Source organism: Oxyura jamaicensis, chromosome 10, assembly GCF_011077185.1.
Source record: "Oxyura jamaicensis isolate SHBP4307 breed ruddy duck chromosome 10, BPBGC_Ojam_1.0, whole genome shotgun sequence".
Taxonomy (NCBI): domain Eukaryota; kingdom Metazoa; phylum Chordata; class Aves; order Anseriformes; family Anatidae; genus Oxyura; species Oxyura jamaicensis.
In genome coordinates, this window is record NC_048902.1 from 8,003,504 (window position 1) to 8,023,823 (window position 20,320).

At 47.3% G+C, this 20,320-nt stretch overlaps 1 protein-coding gene and 2 long non-coding RNA genes across 4 annotated transcripts in view; all 3 read left to right on the plus strand.

The window, feature by feature from the left end:
• Positions 1–431: 431 nt before the first annotated feature.
• On the plus strand, positions 432–3,530 carry LOC118172042. The gene is made up of 3 exons (XR_004753532.1): positions 432–782; positions 2,453–2,458; positions 3,238–3,530. It is a non-coding gene; the product is annotated as an uncharacterized LOC118172042 (long non-coding RNA).
• A 3,412-nt stretch (positions 3,531–6,942) lies between these two features.
• LOC118172041 lies at positions 6,943–9,171 on the plus strand. Its single transcript, XR_004753531.1, has 2 exons — positions 6,943–7,244; positions 8,960–9,171. It is a non-coding gene; the product is annotated as an uncharacterized LOC118172041 (long non-coding RNA).
• A 690-nt stretch (positions 9,172–9,861) lies between these two features.
• The window catches only part of UBE2Q2 (ubiquitin conjugating enzyme E2 Q2), a 40,491-nt gene continuing 30,032 nt past the window's right edge, over positions 9,862–20,320 (plus strand). Inside the window, exon 1 of one of the 2 annotated variants that reach the window (XM_035335675.1) lies at positions 9,862–10,384. In XM_035335675.1, coding sequence (XP_035191566.1) covers positions 10,199–10,384 — 186 coding nt within the window. In that variant the 5' untranslated portion in view covers positions 9,862–10,198. The remainder of the gene's footprint in view (positions 10,385–20,320) is intronic. The other variant, XM_035335674.1, reaches the window with a different exon arrangement.

Below are 20,320 nucleotides of genomic sequence, written 5' to 3' on the forward strand. Positions count from 1 at the left end.
GTTACTCGGCGGTGTGGTGAGATTCACTTTTGGATGCGTCTGACCAGAGCAGGTTTCTAAGCAGGCTCTCATGGATGTTTCTTGGCTACAGCTCGCCTTGTCCTGCTTGCCTTGCCACCCTGAAGCCCCAGCCTTTTCCTTTGGCCTTCCCCATCCGGCCCAGCTCCGTCCCCCCTTGCTGGCCACTCTCGGGCAGCTCTGGTGCACTACGGCATTGCTTCCCAGGGATTTCGTCTCCCACATCACTGCACCAGGAAGTTTGGGCCAGCATTCAGGTCGTGTTTTCTCCTTCCCAGTTTATTTTTCTTGCTTAAATCCCCAGTTGCCTCTCTGTATCAATGCTAAATAATTCCTGTCTTGTCTCAGCGCGGACTGTGTGTTACATACACTTTTAGTTATGATCCAGTCGTGATAGTGTGGAGAGGGGATGATAAAGATCCTTCAGCTGCTTCCCTCCAGCCCTTTTGCTGTCCTCCTGTCCCCGTGGGAATTAGTGTATCTCTGTTTAACTATCCTTTAGCTGCAGTGTTAGCGTGAGGCTGGTTCTTTGAGCCAGATAGCTCTTTCTCAGACACTTAGGGGCACGTTAAGACTCTTGTCTAGAGAAGAAAATCGTCCTGGTGAGCATATTGCCCCACTGAATGCTTTAGGTGTCACACAAATGCTGTGCTGTTTTAAAGTTGCTCTGTGCTGTGCCTGCAGCTAAGGTGAGAGCAAGCCAGACCCAGGATTGGAGTGTGTAAAAGAGGATCTTTGTCCACAGCTGAGGAGATAGCTCTGGTGTTTAGCCCTTTTAAGTCACCCTTCACAGGTCCGTCCTCCAAGTCCCGCCCCTTGCTCTGATTCTTGTTGATTTTCTGCGGAGATCCCAGTGCGGTGTTCCAGGTACAGGTTTGTCTCTGTTTATCAAGGAGCTTTCCTTTCTTTATGCCATGGCACTGACAAGCACCACCTGATGTTATACTGACCTTGCTCTGACTGCCTCTTGAACACGTTGGCCTGTTTAAACTGTATTTAATATAACCACAGAATTAAAAACAAAAAATGACGTTCCACAAACTTTCTAAAAGTCAGTGAGTGACTAGAGGAGAGAAGCCACTCCCCACCTGGGAAATAGCGGTAGGCGCTCGGTCTTGCCCTGTCCACAAACCAGAGCTCGACTGCAGGAACAAGATACTATCCAAAAACAGGGGACTCCCTTTGGGAGCACTTTCTGATGGGAGAAACTGGCGCCGTACGTGGTTTTTAGGGTCCTTATTAAGGTTCGCTCAGTGTTCCGGTTAGAGTGGTGCCCTGGGAGGCCTCTGGGGCATCTCAGAGCACACCGAGGGTCACTGGGAGGCTTTCTGGGGGAGCTGCAGGGCACTGGGGGGCCCTGGTAGAGCTGCGGAGGACGCAGGGCGCAGGGTACGGGAGGCCTCCACGTGCCCGAGGCGCAGCAGGGCGCCCTGCGAGGCTCCCGGGGCCGCGGGATCCCAGGGATTGTCCTCATTGGGCCTCCAGGGCCGGGGGCGAGCGCGGGGCATGCTGGGAGCTGTAGTTCTCGGGCACTGGGCCCCCGGGCGGCCATGTTGGCTCCCGGGGAAGGCCGGGGCAGCGCTCCTCGGGCCGGGAGCTCTCGGGTGACCGCGCTGAGTGCCAGGAGAGAATGGGAGACCTCACGAGGCCTCCCAGCCCCTTCCCTTGTGCCCCGTGGTGGGCTGCAGGGCTCTCGATGCCCCACAGGTGCTGCAGAGACCCCCGCAGACCTCAGAGGTCTCTCGACTGAGCTCCAGCACCTCCTAAAAACTTCACCGGGTGCTCAGCGCATGCTTGGGGACCCACGGTGTAGAAAGCAGCTTCCCACCGTGACCGAGTGTCCCCTGCAGGCCTCACAGGACACTCAGGTGAGCTCTAGGGTACCCCAAAGACCTCCTAGTACACACAAGAGGCTACTGACACTCCTCCGCTCCATCCAAGAGCCTTGCAGGTCTGCAGTGGAACCTCTGGAATGGCCGTGGAGGAACCTAGAGGGCCGTGGGAGGAGTATAGGAGTCACTGGAACACACGGGGGAGCCCTGTGCGGTCTCTAGGGAGCATTACAGAACACAGCGGGGAGGGAAGGCGTCGGGGGCTGAGAGAGATGCAAAGGTTGCATTTCTAACTGGGAGACACTGGGAGCCTCTAGGGAGACCAGGGGGGCTCTACTGCTCTCTAAAGTGCACTGGAAGGTAATGGGATGTATTGAGAGGACACAGGAATGTACTGGAGGGTCATGGGAGGCCTGAGGCCTGCACTGGGAGGCCTCTAGGGCATCCTAGAGAACACTGGGGGTCACTGGGAGGCTTTCAGAGGGATCTAGATGACACTGTGTGGCCCTGGTAGAACTGTGGAGGATCTACAGTACAGTTAGGGTTAAGGTTAGAGTTATTGTTAGGGTTAGCATTAGGCTCAGGGCTAGGGTTAGTGTCAGGGTTAGGTTTAGGATTAGGGTTAGCTTCGCAGGGTTAGCTCCACAGGGTTAGCTCCGGATGTTTAGGGTTAGGTGTGGTTTTAGGGTTAAGGGTTAGGATTAGGGTTGTTAGCTTTTGGAGAGAGAGGAGGCGCAGAGTCCTGTTGTGTGTGGAGTTGCGTAAGGGTTCCCAGGGGGAGTTCAGGTCTGCCCTAAGGCTAACCCTAATGACCCTAACAGAACAGGTACATCACCAATTTCTCCCATCAAAAAGTGCTCCCAACAGAAGCATCTGCTTCGGGGTCAGGTGAGTGGCTGAGGTAAAGGAGCGGGTGAGGCAGCACTGTCTTAGGGGTGCTGTGCCTTTTGCTGCTGCGGTTGCTTTCTCTTCTGTTTACCAGGTGCCACAGGCAAGGTGGGCTGTGATAGTCTTTAGAATAGGAGCAAGGCGGGTCACTTGAATGCTGCATGGGTCCTGAGAAGGGTGGTGCAGGGGAAAAAGGTTGTCTGGCATGGCAGCTCCTGATGGCAGTCGTATTGTGAAGGTGAAGAGGTGCCTGAAGCCCCATCCTGTGTAGCCTGAGCATGCCTTGTTGAGGATGAAGCATGCTTTCCAGTGGTCCCCAAAGCCCAGCTCGAGCTGAAATGCTGTGTCTGTGTTTGAGTTGGGGTTGTGCCTTGGTGAGTGTGGGGGTACTTTTTAAGTCGGTGCAGCAGCAGGCCAGGTTTCAGTGTCCTGTAGTGTGTTTTGACCCATCAGCATAGCCTTTTGGTTTTCAGATAGCCTACTATTGTTATGTGTTTAGCCCTTTTAAGTCACCCTTCACAGGTCCGTCCTCCAAGTCCCGCCCCTTGCTCTGATTCTTGTTGATTTTCTGCGGAGATCCCAGTGCGGTGTTCCAGGTACAGGTTTGTCTCTGTTTATCAAGGAGCTTTCCTTTCTTTATGCCATGGCACTGACAAGCACCACCTGATGTTATACTGACCTTGCTCTGACTGCCTCTTGAACACGTTGGCCTGTTTAAACTGTATTTAATATAACCACAGAATTAAAAACAAAAAATGACGTTCCACAAACTTTCTAAAAGTCAGTGAGTGACTAGAGGAGAGAAGCCACTCCCCACCTGGGAAATAGCGGTAGGCGCTTGGTCTTGCCCTGTCCACAAACCAGAGCTTGACTGCAGGAACAAGATACTAGCCCAAAACATGGAATCTTACCTATAAAATGTTTTTTCATTAGACAGTTTGACATAAATATGATAGGATATACATGGCAGGGTGGATTCTGAACCCAGCCACAGTATCTGCTCTGTCTCACCTAGCCAGAACTGATGGTGGAAGTAGGAGGAAATATGGAGAATCCTGTGCAAAGTAAGAAGTGAGAGACATGGGAAGGACCTGGGAAGGGGTGAGGGGATTTACAGCATGACACCAAGCAAGATGCAGTGGAATGGTGGTATGAGAACAGAAATGTATAGGAAACCAGGTGTCACTAGGTTTATGGCTTACAGATCAAGGGGTTGTTTTGGTTTTTACCATTTTTGATTTTTTTGCGCCTCTTGGAATTATTGTCTTGTCTTCATTGTATTCAGAATGCCTCTGTCATCTGATAATTTCATTAGTCACAGTCTCTTGTAGATCACTGTGAAAGTCTTGAGATCAGCTCTAACACAGCACTACCATGATCCATTTAAAAAATGATAAATACCTTTTCCTGCTCATTAATTTTCTATTTTTATTCCTTGTTCACAATTGTTAAACCAATTCCCAAGCTATGTGGGTGCTGTACCAAACAAAAATTGAGTCTATGTTATTTACGGATTGTTGTGATTCAGTCTTTCAAAATTTTTTAAAAGCCCCATATGTAGGTTCTGCTACATCCCTTTTATTCACTGATTCTGATTCACAGGCTTTAATTCTACGGGAAGTTGCTCTCTTCGGAAAGGGCAAATAAAACTACTTGTGAGTCTTCTACCCTTCATCTGTTTTAGTGGCTTTTTGTGCTCATAATTTGTTCCTACTGGAAAAAGAGTGAGGTTTACAGAATGGCAGTTGCTAGGAACGTTCTTTTCTGAGGTTTGTTCTTGCATTTGTTTCTCTGAGACTTCTGGGTTTGTGACTTTTCCTCAGTAACCAAGTAACCTCCCATGTTGCGGGCCATCTTTGTAATGGAGAAATGTATCTCACCTTCCGTCCTTCTTTTACCTGTGAAGATAGGAGGATTACTTTTTAAGATGTCCTTGGCCACTTTTTTTTTTTTTTTTTTTTTTTTTGATGCTGTATCACCAAGCTTGTATTGACATTTTAAGGTTACTAGATGCAGAGCATGTAAAGGATCCCTTACCAGCTCCTGGTAGGTCTTGACCTGTGCTCTCTGGGGCCCTGTGAACTCCAAAACAGAGAGTGGCCGAAGATCTCTGGCCTAGCTCACCAGTATTTTGATTCCTATGGATGCTGTATGACCTTGGTAAAGCATGGCCTGTCCTGTTGGGATGATGGCAAGAAAAAAGTGTCAATGAGGTGCACTTGGGAGCACTGACATTAACCCCTTCCCATAAAAACCTTCAGTGTGAGCTCTCCACCCAGCATCCCCCGTCAGTGCTCCCAGCACACAGGGATGGACAACACCCACAGGAAGCACTCTGGCAGCTCTACGGCACTTCCCCTGCTCCCCTCAAGCAAGGAGGGTGCTGGGGTAGGACTGGATATGGGCAGAGACGGTGCAGTTGTGACTGTTCCAGGTCTGAAGCAAGGCTGTGAACAAGGCTGCTGTGGCACAGGCTCCAGGCTTGGGGTGCCCAGCCTCTTCTCAGACAGCTGGACTCTGCTGACGGACAGCATAAGCAGGACACATCCCAGCACTGGCACCAGCTCACTGCGTAGCCTTGGGAAAGTCTGCCAAGGCTGGGTCAGAAATTAAATTAGCTGAGACTGCAGTGGTTAGACTGTGGTCGGCTCTGAAGACTGACTGTGCACCTGGTTCTGCAATGACCCTGCCTCCCAAAATGTATCTGACCTCAGTGAGGCAGGATCACATGCCTGCTTTGGTATGATACCCAGAATGTTTGTGTTGGTGCAGCGCTTTCAATGTTCTGTGAGGGTTTGACTGGGGACAGCACTGCCATGGGCACTGCTTTGTTCCCCCAAATCTGAACTACAAAAAGTAGTAACAATAACTGAGAAGCCCTACACGCTGTGTGTGTGGTTGCTGAACTGTGCTTGATTTGTCTTTTCCAAAGTAAGTGATGTGGTGACATCTGTCTGTGCTTGCAGAGTCTGAAAGCAACAGCTTTGACCTGCCCCGTTAATCTTAGTGCCTGCCAACCTGGGCGCCCTGTGCTGATCCTCTAAATATTGACCGTGTTAACTATTTTGCTGCCTATCAAAACAAGGAAAAGGAAAGGGGAAGGAGAAGTTGCGTGTTTAGCTATGGTTAAGATTGCATCTCAGCGCTGAGTCCTTGATCTGGGGATCTGTCCATTTCCTTGTCTCCCCCTCCAGCCAAAGGTGTTCAGCAGGACTGAGCCTGCCATCTGACCTCTGCTCCTGTCCATCCCTTTTAAGCTTCTGTGATGACAAGGGAAGCTAAGCTTGCCGAGCCCTGCAAGGCTTAGGACTTTGTGGATGCCAAGAAGGGGTGTGAGTCCCAGGGGGTCCAGGGAAGGTGTGTTAGCATGCTCTACACACTGCTCCTTGCAGCCACCTCTTCTCTCACCCAGCTGGGCTTTGGAAATACGGTGTCGAGTTTTCCTTTTTTCCCCAGCTTGTTCTGTTCTGTTATTAAGTAGCATGCCTCAGACATGGCTGTGTGGTTCCTTACTGCCTTCATAGATGTGTTTTTAATCTGTTTTTAAGAAGCTACATGAGCCATAAAGAAGAATGCTAGCTGTGTTCCTTCACGGTGCATTTTTAAATACTTGGATGCAAAGAGTTTGGTTTCTGATGTGTTTGCACAGTGGATTTTAATCCCCATCTGCAGCACTGGAAGACTGCGGTTAATATGGCTTTGCTTTCCAGTGGCACCTTTCTGCTAATAAATGAATTCCCACAACATTCGTCTGGAGCAAAAACATATCATTAACCCTGCTTTGCAGACACTATTCAGCTTTTGACTGTTCTGGAATATACGCTGCTCGGTTATATGTATGTGTATATATATGTCCACAGCCAGAAGTACAAATCTACAAACAGTAATGAAATCTCCACAGAAACGTTATTGCTGTTCCTATCTAGATTTACAAATGCTCTTCATCGGCTGAGCAAAAGCACTCTAAGGAGGGACATATTTGACTGAGTTGCCAACAGCCACAGGGACGGACTCAGAATTGTGGCTGAAAACTCCTTATAAGCCTCAGACCATCCTGGGTAAAACTCTGCTCCATTGTTGTTGGTTGGTTGGCTTTTGTTAAGCTCTTGCCCCAGTATTTGGGTGCCTGGTGACAACTGCTTGCCACCTAGCCCTGAACATCTGGGCAACAGTATCGCTGTTTGTCCAAAGCTGCCTTAGGCTTTTGAAATGCAATCCTGTAACTGTTTCAGTCTTTAAAAGTTAAGTGGGTAATTGAGGAGGTAAGCAATCTCAGGGTCAACTGTATACTGAGTTTCTTGAGACTGTATTGTCCATCAAACGCACTGACACCATTTTTCTAAAATGCTTTGAAAGTGACTTCATTACCAAAGCTATGACTGTGATGCTCCGAGCTCAGAAGCTGACATGAAGGCACAGCTATGGTGACCAAGACAGTTTGGATTGCATCTTGGAAAAGCAGGATCTTCTTGACTCACTGTCTTTCAGCCTGTGCCAAGGTTCCAGGTAAGGTTTCCTGCCTTGTGCTTCTCTATGTGGGTGTATCAGCCATTATTTGTCTTTTCTAGTCTCACATTCTGGTGCTGCCTGTGAAAACCTTAAAGTATCTCTTCAATCCCAAGATCAGTTATTATCAAGTTACCTAATAAATATCAGGGAAAAGAGGGAAAAGAAACAAAGAGGGTTATGAAGGTATGTTATCTTCATAGAGAGGTTTGGCCAAAGTGCAGAGCCCAGGAAGAGGAAATCTAGGTGTATGACATCACGGAAACCACTCTATTTATCAAACATCTACATGCAGGAAGAAAGGTAGAAAAAAAAGTGGTGCTTGCAGGCAGTATAGATCAAGGGAACCAAAGAGCATCTGTAATTACTGCAATCTCATACAGTGCTCCTGAGGGTCTTTAACGAGATTAATTTCCTTTATTACCCAGAGATGTCAGGTCTTTCCCCACATGCATTCATTTTGGTCTTTGGGAAATTCAGGATTTCCTGAGTCACCTTGTGACCAATGTAAGATTCATGTTAAAGCCCTTCGGCAAGTCCCTGAAGGAAGAAATAGGAATGGATCAGACATGATGAACAGCTCTTTGCACCTCTGCAGCAGTTTCTGTATTCCAGACAGCAAGGCATCCCCAATGTGTTCTCAAGGTCTTTAACACAGAAATGAATTCAGAGGCAGAGCTATACCCTCCCAGCTTGCACAATGCCTGCTAAACATGGAAAAGCGCAGCAGAATTTAGGGGAGTGGTGGCAGTGCAGCTGCATGTTGCTTCTTGAAGCCTGCAACAAAAAGGCAGGCTGAAGGAGCTGGGGAATGTTCTCTACCAGACTTAAACAGCATATGGCTTGCAGGACGCACTTGGCCGATGAAGCAGTTTGTTTGGCCTGCCAGATGGCCAGGAGACACCATGATGTTTGGATCTCTGGGTGACTGAGAGAGGTGGTTGTGCCTTCCACCAGCTGGCCAGATAGCACAGCCATGGCAGCCTCCCTGCCCGCCAGCACACCCACACCCCGCCGCTGCCCAAACAGACGGGGGGTCGCAGGCAGAGGAGGGGCAGCACAGGAGAGAGGCAGGTGAGGATGCTGAAGGAGGATGAGGAGAATGGAAGCCCAGAGGTAGGGATGGATAGAGGCAGTTCTGGGGAGGGTACAACCAAAGGTGCGGTTTGAACTTGCTAAGCCTCCCTGCTGCAGTGAGGCATTCTAGGCCCAAATCCTATCGTCTGAGCGAAATAGGGCTGAGTCACCAAATTCATTTCTCTGCTGTTTCACGCATCACATCATGTAATGCCTAACAGAGTCTGGTTTGTTTGGTTTTGTTTCCAGTGTTCCTATAGAAAGGCTTTTCCAGGCCTTCCCTTTTTAATAGGTAGACTTGTATTTTTCTGCTATTTATTTGCCCTTTGCTTACATCTTCCCTTATCTCTCAAAGGTCTCCACTTTGCCTGATGACGCATCGACAGACAGCTGTCATATCCGCTCTCTGTCCTTGCTTTGCAGACTATAGAGTCTGAGCCAACAGGACAGTTCAGCCCTTCTAGGAAGGCTGAGTTGCACACGCTTTACAATAGGCACCTTTCAAATGATACTTGGAAGAACAAAACAAAAAGCAGGTCTTTCAACTCTCTTTGGACTTCCTGGTATCTTTCATTCAGAGTTTTTAGCTGGTGTCAATCCTTCCTGGCTGCTTTTGCAGCAAAGTATGTTCTTTGCAGCTCTCTTTGCTGGAAGGATAGATTTCAAGCCCACAAATCAGTAAGACTTCCATATGCTGCCATGTGGAGTTGGGCATGTGCATGAGTGTTTTTCTGGATCAAGATTAGAGTTCTCACCAGTTGAAAAGATTCACTTTGTGGTTTGTGAAGTGCTGCCAGTTCCTCTGGAATTAAAGATTTATATAAAATATCTTTTTTTTTTTTTTTTTTTTTTTTTTTTAAAAAAAAAAAGCCGTTCCTTATTCCAGCTTTGTGTGTGTGCACATGGTACCACGTTAATTAAAACTGGTTGGGAAACACGGAGGACTCTGCAACAGTGCTCCCTGTAGTACGTAGTCCCTTGGTGCTGTTTGAGGGTTGCTCCTTGTCCCCAAGTGCACAGCGGTCTGTGGACAAAGCAAAGATGGAAAGCGGCAAATGAAGGCTGGGAGACGGGGTGACCCAAGGGACAGAAATAGGGGCAGCATCGCTTGATCCCTGAACGTAGTGAGCATTCACTTGGCTCTGCTTTCAGGCTTCACTCTGCTTTTCTTTGGGTAGAACGTACAAGCTGTTCCAGAGGCACTGGGGAGCAACGGGAGCACTTCTAACGGGCTTCTGGCGCTACTTTGCAGCTCGCAAAGCTGGACCCCGAGCGGCTTTGTGCGTGGCCCTCAGAAGCGCTGGGCCGGGAGCCGCTGCCGGCTGCTAGCAGGGCTGAGGGCACCGGGGGCGAGCGGCGGGCCCCGAGCGGTGCGGGGCAGGAGGCGGAGCGGCCCAGGTGAGCACCGGGGGGCGAGGGCAGCGGCGGGGGCGGCCCCGGGGGAGGAGCGGGGCCCGGCCCGGCCCCGCCGCGGTCCCCGGGCAGCGGGAGGAGGCAGGGCCGGGCCGGGCCGGGGCGGGGCGGCTGGCGGGGCTGGCCCAGCCCGCCGGGGAGGGAAGGAAGGAAGGGAAGGAAGGAAGCGAGGCGAAGCGAAGCGAAGCGGGGGGAGCGGGCCGCGCTGTTGCCCTTTTAAGCGAGCGAGCGGGCGCCGCAGGCTGGTACAAAGGCAGCCGCCGCCGCGCTCGCCGTCTCCGCGCCGGCTGGGGCTGCCCCGGCCCCCCCGCCCGCCGCCATCTTCCGCCCCGCGGGCAGGGCCAGGGCCGGGGGCAGGGGCAGGGCAGGGCCGGGGCCGGGGCCGGCCCGGGCAGAGCAGCCGCGGGGGCGAGGCGAGGCGGCGCAGGCCCGGGCCCGGAGCCGCAGCCGGAGATGAGGCCAGGATGTCGGTGTCAGGGCTCAAGGCCGAGCTGAAGTTCCTCGAGTCCATCTTCGACAAGGACCACGAGCGCTTCCGCATCGTCTCCTGGAAGCTGGACGAGCTCCACTGCCAGTTCGTGCTCCTGCCGCCGCCGCCGGGCTCCGGCCCGCAGCCGCCGCCGCCGCTCACCATCCACTGCAACATCACGGTGCGGGCCGGGCAGGGGAAGGGGCAAGGGCCGGGCAGGGCAGGGGCCGCCCTCGCCATTGTCTGCGGGGCGCGGGCAGGGGGCGCGGGGGGTGACTCAGCAGCTGGGGCCGGCCGGGGGCCTCCGCCCGCCCGGGGCCGCTTCCCCGGGGGGCTCCGCGCTCCCCTCCCCGCTCCCGGCCCCGCCGCGGCGCGCACAAAAGTTGGGAGCGCCCCGGGCCCCGCTCCCCGCCCCGCCGGGCTGCCCCGGGCCGCCGACCGAAGGGGGCAGGAGCCCGGCTGGCGGCGGGGCAGCCTTCCTCCGGGCCCCGGCGGGGCCAGCCCGGCAGGCAGGCGGGGGCCGGCGCTTTGCTGAGTGCGCCACACCGCCGCGGCCTGCGGCCCCGCGGCCCGCTCCGCCCCGGGCCGGGCGGGGAAACGCGGCTGGGGGCCGGGCTTCGCTTCCCTTCCCTTCCTTTCCCTTCCCTTCCCTTCCCTTCCCTCAGTTCTCAGTGCCTTTAGAAGTTTAATTCTCCGCGGCGGTTCGCACGGTCCCAGCGCCCTTGCTTCCCTGCCCAGCAGTCGCCGTCTCGTAATGGTGGCGGTTAAACTTGTGAGGGGGCACGGGCAGCTCTCCCCAGGCCGAGGGACCCCGATGTGTGCTTTGCTTTGGGCCTTCACTCTGTTTTTTTCCTCAAACTTCCCTATAATGAGTGGGGGGGAGGGGGGCAGAATAAAGCGTTCAGTGTTGTTTGGTGTGGTAAAATCCTCTGGTGTTAAAAGTTACTGGTTAGGGCCTAAATCTGCCAAGGCTTTGGATGGGTTGGTATCTGTGACTCAAAGACAGGAAAGCACTGGAGGTTCGCTTTTATTGGACTACCTCTATTTACAGGTGAGCTTAAATGCATCAGCTCTGCTCAGCTTGAAAGTACTGAAAAGTTCTGACTGGCTGAAAATACAGTTAGTATGTTTGGGTTGCATAAGCTCTCAAGGCTCCTTTTGTCTGTAAGAGAATGAAAGTTTCAGACAGTGTGGGGGTGGAAGCATGTGTGTAAGTCTAAATACCTGAGTACTGAAAGATGAAAACATGCATACAAAGCAGTCACAGCTCATAAGCTTGGTAGGATCCTGACTTGCCATACAGTAATAAATTGAAGGGGATGTGTTAAGAGAGCCATCTCATGACGACTAGCTGTGAAACCTAGAAGTCAGTTCTGTGGTCGTAGTGTAGTTCTGTGGTGTTTGTGTTAGCTGACTCCTCTGTGAGACATAAGATTTTGTTAATGGTAAAATGAGCAAGTTACTTTGGTGTTCTTGTTTTTAGGTATGACATATCAGACACGGGATTGTATGACTTAATTTAAATATTATTTATTCAATAGAGAGTGTTCCATTACTGAGAAGTCTGGCCGTCTGCCCCCCCAGCATGATCTATTTCATAAATATCTTCTTTAAGAATTAAATGAAACACCTGATGATTGTACACCATCAGCAGACAGTTGATTTCAGTGGGTTATGTCGTCTTGTCAAGTGACAACTAACAGGGAAGGCCTAAGGTTTTGGTGCCTTGGATTTGTGCTGTTGTGTATTTCTGCTTCTGCTTTGTCCTAAGTACTTCTGATGGTAATTCTTTCTTATTTTGCATCAAGATATGCCCGCCTACTTGTAGGCCTTTGGTTGAGGTGTGCCAGTGCAAGTAATAAACAGGCTTAGGTCACGGTTGGTATTGTTCAGTGTTGTTGAGGAAGGTGGGTCTGCAGTTGGCCACTACAGTTGCTTACCCTAAAAGTCAAGAGATCTTTTGTGTGCCAGTAGAATTGTGGCATGCGTGCTTCCAAAAAGAACAGGAAAAGAGCTGTTTCAAACCTTAGAGCCAAGGCTTCTGCTTTGAAAAGAAGATGTACTCGAGGTTCTTGAAACTTCTGTCTCACAGTTTCTGTGAGCAGCTTGGTTCTTTCCAGTGTTGACTAATTTTTGGCTCTTTGAGGTAGATGGTTATTTTCCCCCTCTGCTAAAAATATATGGGAGAGGGCAACTTCAGATACAGAGGATGGTTCTCTTGAAACAAGGGGGAAGCTCATGAGAGAGCCAAAAAGAGAGAGCTGGCCTCTGGACTTCTGTCCTAGTCTTTTGATACAGGTGTTAAAGCTCAAAGTGTGAAAGAAGTTCTGTTTGTTCTTCTCTGCCCTCCCCAACCCCCCCTGAATTGGGTCTATTGGCTCTGACTCCTAATTGCCTCCAGTTTTTTTTTTTTTTTTTTTTTTTTTTTCTGTAGGTACTGTAAATGAGAAAGGTGTAAGTCTTGTTAACTGTGCTTCATTTGGTGCGCAGAGCTTCTGGAGAGCAGAATCAAGGTACTGTGGGAACTAGAACTTCAAATGATGGTACTAAAATAAACTGGTAAGACTATAAAGATAGCAGTAAAGGTTTATTTGAGGAGACTCACTCTCTGCCTCAGAAGCAGTTGTCCTCATGCTCTGGGTTTGTAGTGCAAATATGTAACTTTGGTTGTGTGCTGCTTCTAACCAGTTCAACCTCTACAATAATAATAAAGCCTTCAAGGATATTTCTCTTACTCGGCAAAAGCTTACATTAGTTTGAATGTCTGGACACTCAATAATACTATTAAGGGGAAGAAAAAACACAAAGGTGAATAATTGCTTTTATTCTTGTTGGTTTTATTTGGGCGCCTTAATATTCTAGCTGAAGTGAAAGCTGTCTAGCAGTATGTACAGGTGCTGAAGTTACTGGTGGAGAAAAGTCTGGTAGGGAAGGAAGCTCCCAGTAGCTTCTGTGCTAAGTCTGAAGAGATGTGATAATTAAGTTGCTCTGATCCTCACAATGGATCTCTTTCTTTTTTCCAATCTAGAGAGAGAGAGAGAAGGCAGAGGAAGGAGGAAACATTCTCCTGAAGAGGTGAGGGAGAATGTCTGCTTAGGAACTCTATGGATCTCCACCAATGTCCTTGACTAAATTCCAAGGTTTGATTAGAAGTCTGCCCTGGAATTTCTACAATATTCTGGTTGTCTGCATTTGAGTTTGCAGATCTGTCAAAGTTAAGCGTTTGCTGCAGCATTCTAGGGACAGTCTACCTTTGGTACTGAGCAGTGCCTCTCATTGAAGCGAGATACACTTCACTTGATAGCTTTCTGTTTTATGAAGTGACAGGCAAGCGCTGTCCGGGTCTGTCCTTCCTTTTCCTGGTTGTGATCTGTGTTGGAATTTAAGTGGTTAATCTGATTATTTTAAGAGACACTGTAGGGTGGAGTCGCCTCTGTCAGGAACATTGCTTCTTATGCCTCAGAACTATCTAATTATTGAACTTGTTCAGGCTGTGTACCTTCACATTCCCGTTCTGTTATGCCAACAGCAGTGTCTCCATTCTGGAGTTTTATTTCTGTTTTTCTCAGGCTTCCTTTTCATTCATGTAACAGCAGTATTCCAATTAATCGAGTTCCATAAACTGCTGTTCTTTACCAAGTATTTTTATTTATCCTGGTCGTGCATGTTTTTTGAATTAGTGTCAAATCAGTGGCTTTACTCAGAGTAATGTGTTCTTGATTATTTAGGTAAGTGCACTCTTTTTGGTACCTTACCAAACTGATATACCAGTATTCCAATCTCCCTATTACTGGGGGGGCGGAGGAAGGAGGGGGGAAGACCACTTTGGACTCTGAAAAGTATGCTTCAGGGAGGGGGGATGTACTCCTACTTCACTTTTTAATCTGCAGAGAAGCTTGACGATAGTATCCCTCCACTCATACACAGAATTTCCATTGAATTCTGTGTCCTTATGTACCACTTGCAAGGTAGGGTAGGGTTTGTGCCAGCTCTGTGTAGGAGCGGATTTTGCCCAAACAGATGCAGGGTTCTCATGTGTAATGATATCCCTCGTACATCTACAATTCAATCCACGTGATATGTCTGACCCGGTATGCTCTTCCTTCCCTGCTGGAAAGAAGGATCTTCTGCTTTCACTGAAAAATGCCCTGCTGCTAAATCAGAGCTGAAGATCCTAAGAAAGACTTGAAAAGGGTGCTGACTACAGATAACTGCAGTTGATGGGAGGAGACTGTTTTCCCTTCTAAACCAGAATGGATGAAAACATCTTACCTTTGAAGGTTTTGACAAGTTGGGTAGCTACAGAAAGTGCGTATTTTGGAACATAAGATAGTTCTTCAAAGGCGTAAGATTTTAATATCAAACACACTCATAGCTAATGCCTAGACAGCTGATAAACTTTTATAAAGGCTATTTATTTGTACACAGAACTAACCACGTAATGAATGAGGCTTCCTGTTCAAGCCACAGAGATTTTTTTAATATCACCAGATGTTCTGTAGTGAGGTTGAGAACTTTGTCTTGCAGTCTATGGATACAAGGATTAAATAAAAGCATGCAGAGCTCTACTTTCATAACGCATGCTTTTCTGACTAATTAGGTGTGCTTTCAGTTTTAAGGAAGGCACTTGAGTAACTTCTCCAAGATAACACTTAAGCAACAGAAGTTGAGAAGTTCAGTCTTGTTTTATTTATCAAAACAAAACTAAATAAAATGCGAAGAGTGAGGATGCTAACTTCTGTCTGTCCCAACACTATGATTGGAAAAGGGATGTTGTGAGGAGGAGAAGTCCTTCATCTCTGGAAGACATAGGACCTTAGTGTCTTGCCACAGCTTACTTGTGCTATGTGTGAAAAGCTGTACCTAGCTCCTAAGAACTTTGCAGGTCAGTTGCACTCTTCCCTCTAATGTGTGAAGTGCTCCTAAAATATCCTAGAAAGCCCCAGTGGTGGGCTTCAAATATAAAAGCTAGCATATGTTAAGGCTTTAATCTACAGGAAATTGCCCTTACTACAGATGGGTTGCTTACTGGAATTACTTACATTATTGTTTCAGAACTGGGACCGTTTCTGGTCTTCACGGGAGTTCTCCCTGCCTTTTGATAATTAAGTTATATAAAAGATCTATATTCTCTTTATTCGGCATGCTGCTTTAACTGTTCTAGGAGGTTTTTGTCCAAGATTGAAAGATGTCTGGTGATTTTTCTTAATATTCAGTAACTTTAACAAAACTAAAACTGCAAGTGGGGTTACTTCATTGACTTCACAACAGTGATTTGATGTTTCGTGATTGTTGTGTCTGGTTGGTGTCATCAACAGTATTTGTCAAAATCAGTAGTTGGCATTACCTTTCTTATCCTATAGGAAGGAAGAATACGCTTCTTTAACTTTTTTTTTTAACTGGGAAGGGGAGGTAAAATTCTGGCTCTTCTGTCAAAGCTTTCTGCCTCTGAAATAGGAATAAGGGAGTAGTATATGAGGTGTGTCCTAGTCTCCAAATAAGGCTGCACTTCCAAATTCACTGTTGCAGTCGATCTGCAGTGGGACACTGTAGGATCAGAAGTTGATCGCTTGTGCTTGCATAAAGTAACTTCATTCTGTTGGCCTTAAACTAGAATGAACCTGCAGGCATTTGGTCTGTTGTATGTCTGTGGGTATTGGTTGTTGATGACATGTTGGTACCCTCAAACATGTATTAAAAATTAGGGTTAATAGGAAGAACAGAGTATGATTGAGTCCTGTGTGCTCCGTAATCCTGTTGATCCCATAACAGCAAAGGCTGTGTGCCTTGTGAGGTGGCCAGAATTGATTTTACTGGATTAAGGACCTGGCTGGCACATAAAAATTCTTTACTGGGTCATTGTTAATCTGGATCACTTCCCAGTCTGGTTCAGCATGTGGCTGCACAGACAGCTGTACCAGCACAACAGAGGGCAAAGGAATGAGTGAATGCTGGGGAACAGAGCTGCTTGCCAAGCGCTGTCTGGGTCCTCAGTGGTTCGATCGGTCCTGTGTGGGAAACCTGAGCTGGTGTCAATCCAGTGGGTTTACACGGTTGCCTGGTCTGTGACAGTGATGCCTAAATTCAGAGAACTGAACTCTTAACAGTCGAACTGGAATTATTTACCTGTAAAATCAAATTGATTTCAGGAGAATAGAAGAGGGAGACAGTTCTCTGGATAGTGTTTGAACTGTTTTAAAAATGGCAACAAGAGTTAAAACTTGTGAATAGGAACAAATATTGGTAGAAGCTGATGAACAGAAAGAACTGTTGTTTTAGTTATGCCTCTGTGGATTACTGTGCAGTGCTATCAGGTTGTTTGCCTTCATAGAGTTCTGAAAGGTTAATAAAACCCTGAATTCCTGGCTGAAGCTGATTTATTTTATACTATGAATGGGAATATGTCATTTGAAGAGACATGATTGCTTATTATTTAATAAGCACTCCACTGTAGTTCTTCAGCTGTTAGCTCTGTAGAAGAAGTGAAAATGACCTGTCACCAGCTCACACCTGGAGAACTAAATGACTGATTACAGTAAGGAGATGCTATTCAATGTTCAGATGTTATGTCAAGCTGCCTGTATGCAGTGCAGTTGAAGCTAACAGGAACAGAAGAGTTCTCAGTTGCACTTTGCTGTTAGTGAGCATTCAGCATATGTTATGCTGGTTTTCTGCTTCCAGCTGTGATCTTTAAGTGTCGTACTAAAGTCATGATATTACATGTTTCATGTTTTGTTTCTTTGTTATCTCGTGCATACAAGACATCCTGGTGTTCTAAGTAAGCTTAGAGAAGTTGGTGTGTGATTTCTCGATATGTAGTTTGGGCTATATTCCCCTTTCTCCCGGATCTCTCAACTTCTTAACCCCTCTGAGGGGGAGTGTGTTGCAGTTGCAGATTTTCTGATAGCTTCTTCACTGTGTATTCAGAAAGACCATTTGTAAAGGGAGAGGGGAAAGAGGCAAGTTGTTGAGTTGTGAGAGGGGCAAAGGCACTGTGTCTCCGATAGGATGGGGGTGAGCTATTTGGGCACTCGAAGGGCCTAGATTCTCTGAAGGTAAAGCGAGTGGAGAGGAGGGAGGGAAAGCCTGTATTTTTGGGTGACAGCAGAAGTGACGTCAGACTTTTCACAATGAGGATAACTGTCTTAAGTGTTAAAGGCAAGAGCATGTCTACTGGGGAAACTTTTCATCTGAAGTTAGATGGGGAAGAGTATGGTGTGTTAGAACTGCTTCTAGCCTTACAAGAAGCTATTCTTGGCTACTCCAGCTTTGTGAGGCACATGTTGATGATTCCTAGAAATGCATTCAGAAAAGGTGTAGTTACAGAAATAGGTGATTAATAACTCTTGATGGTTGATATGTTTCAAGAAACTGGAATCCCTTCAGTGACTTTCTGCAAAAGAACCTGCTAATGATGAAGGAAAAGTATTGAAGAATCTGATGTGCAGAGTAACTTTAGTACCTGTCTAGCTACTTACTAGATAAACCGTTGCCAGCTTGAATGCGTGCATTAAAGAAAAGAACCTGTGGTGCCTGAGAGCTCTAAACCAGCCATACTGACTGTCAGGGTGAGAGTCCAAGCACACAGTGGTGGGTTTTTGTGTGTGTGAGAAGCGAGATGGGTTGATCTGACTGCTGTGAGATGGTGTGTTTAAAAATAATAATAATAATAAAAGAAACAACACTGGATTTGAGTCTTAGCTCTGTAACCTTCTTCCTGATAAGCAAGTTACCTAATGTTAAATGATAATGCATTCTCTGCTTAATTTTCACTGCAGATGATCTGTAGCCTTTTCTTGCTGTTAATTGTACTGGAGAAGGAATGTTACTTAGCTCACTTAACTGGGCTGGTTCTCAACAACAGCTTTAATTTTTGGAGGCTACACACTGCTCTTGAACAACTGTTGCTTGCTATGCTGTTAGCTAAGTCGTGCTTAGTGTTAATGCTTAGAGCTGTATTTGAGCAGCGGTACGTTATCATTTGGTGGATTTTGCTTGGGGTCCTTACAGAAATGTTTAGCGTCCATCTTTTCTGCAAATTTCTTTTAATGGATTGTTAGGTAGCGTTTTGCATTATGATGGTGACCTGGAGAATAAAATGTTGCTTCACGAAGAAGATAAATAACTTTGTTTCTGTCAGAAAAGTGACACTTCTGTATTGAAGCTTACAGCTGGTATTTTAATTCTGTGCAGTTAGGGTATACTTGACAGTGTACACCCCCCTGCCTTTATTTGATAAGGTGAGTGGATGAAGATGTGACAACTGATAAGGCAGTGTGGTAAAGCTCTTTTTCTAAATGTATTGTGCAGTTTCATGCATCAGAATTGATGGGTGGGGAATTTCTTGTAGGCTAAAGAGTTGGAAGAATTGACTGACTGTGAAGACTTGACCCTAAGAAGAATAAGAACCATAATGTCACATCTGCATTCATATTTATGACCATTTAAAGTGAGGTGTTGTGCATTTTCTACTTGGCTTGTGTGTGCTGGGGCTTCTTCTAGGGTAATGGTGCTTGTTTGAGCTGCAAGAGACCATGTGTGTACCTGGATAGAAACGTGGATGTAAATCACAGAAGTGTGGCTTAGGTTACTTCACAAACTTGGAGATGACTGGCCTCTTGGATGTTCCTGTTTGAAAGCAGCGTTTGGTTAAGCCTTTTCTGGGAATCTTTTTTCTCTTTTTCCTTTCCTCAGAATGTCACTTTCTCCTTTATGTTTTCAAAGTCAAAAAGATAAGGATTCTGCAGTAGTTTGAGGAGAATTCCTAGGGCCTGAGTGGAACAAAAGAACTTGTGCAGATGAGTCTGCAAGTTACAAGATTATTGCTTCTTGAAATAATTCTTGCACAAGTGAGTTACAATTGAGATACTTGTCCTCTTATTTAGCTGTGCTGCGGTTGCTATTGTATGAATGTTGGCAGTTTCAACTGAATATGTGTGTTGCAAAAAGTGTTTCATTATCTAGGCTTCCAGTTCATTTAAAAATGTGCTGTAGTTCATGTGCATTTGTACAGAACATGGCTGTGCGAGACGCCAAGCAGCAGACCGTTGCACACCTGTTTGTAAGAGTCTGGTGAGACAAGAGCGAGGGGAACTGCTCTGCCCTGCCCTGCCCGGGAGGCCATCTGTTGTGCAGGCTGAAGTGTCTGTAACCATTCTGCATGCTCTTATGGAAACGTTTCCTTATGGTTACTTCTGTGGTAGCCTTCTACAATCAGTAGGACGTGTTTGTACAGAGAAGTAATTTATTTTTGCTTGGAACAATTTGTGATTGCAGAGTAAAGTTTACAGGCACCTATAGAGGTGCGGTTTGTTGTGGTCTTTCTGTTCTCTGAGGCACCTGCCTTTGACCCTGTCATCTCTAACGTGGCTGTATTTAATAACATAAACAATTCTAGAGGAAGAAATGCTGCTCATTCCCTGGAGACTGTGTGGGAGAGGAAAACCACGGCTGTGTTAGTTGCGTTGTTTTAATGTGCTCCTGGAGGTATTCGGCTGTGTAGCAATGAGCGTGTTAGCAGAACCCACGCAGAACAGGATGATGGGATCCTTTCACCTGCCTCCTGCAAAGTCAAGAGCTGATTAATCTCTTGCAGTCCCTAGGGATCTAACCGAAGCATGCAGCTTCATCTTGGACTGTCTTGTAGTGCAGGCTGTCAATGCCAAGACAGTCGCTGAACTTGAGGGTAGGATCGCAGTAATTTCCTAAGTTCAAAAGCTGGATGTATTGTAGTCAAGTGAACTAGGTTCCTGACCAAATGTGGGACCTCTAACAAGTATTCGTACTGACCTGAGCAGGTTAGGCTTTGACTTCAGGAAGACTGTAGGGAAATTAAAACTAATATAATCTTGCTTTCTGTGGTGTAGTAGCATCTAAGGATCTCTGTTAACTCAACTCTAGTGAATAAAGTATATCCTGCTGTTTATCTGCATTCAGCAAGCAAGAGTGTGTTGTATACAGGCTTAACATCCAGAAAGAAAAGTGGAAGTGTTCCCCTTATTCAGCAGGGGTGTGTAAAATTGACGTTCTCTCCAAAACCACCCTCCATTAAATTTGATTTTTAATGCCCCCCCCCAGTGCATATAAGTGTTGCTCTGAAAATGAGCTTTCTTTTAGT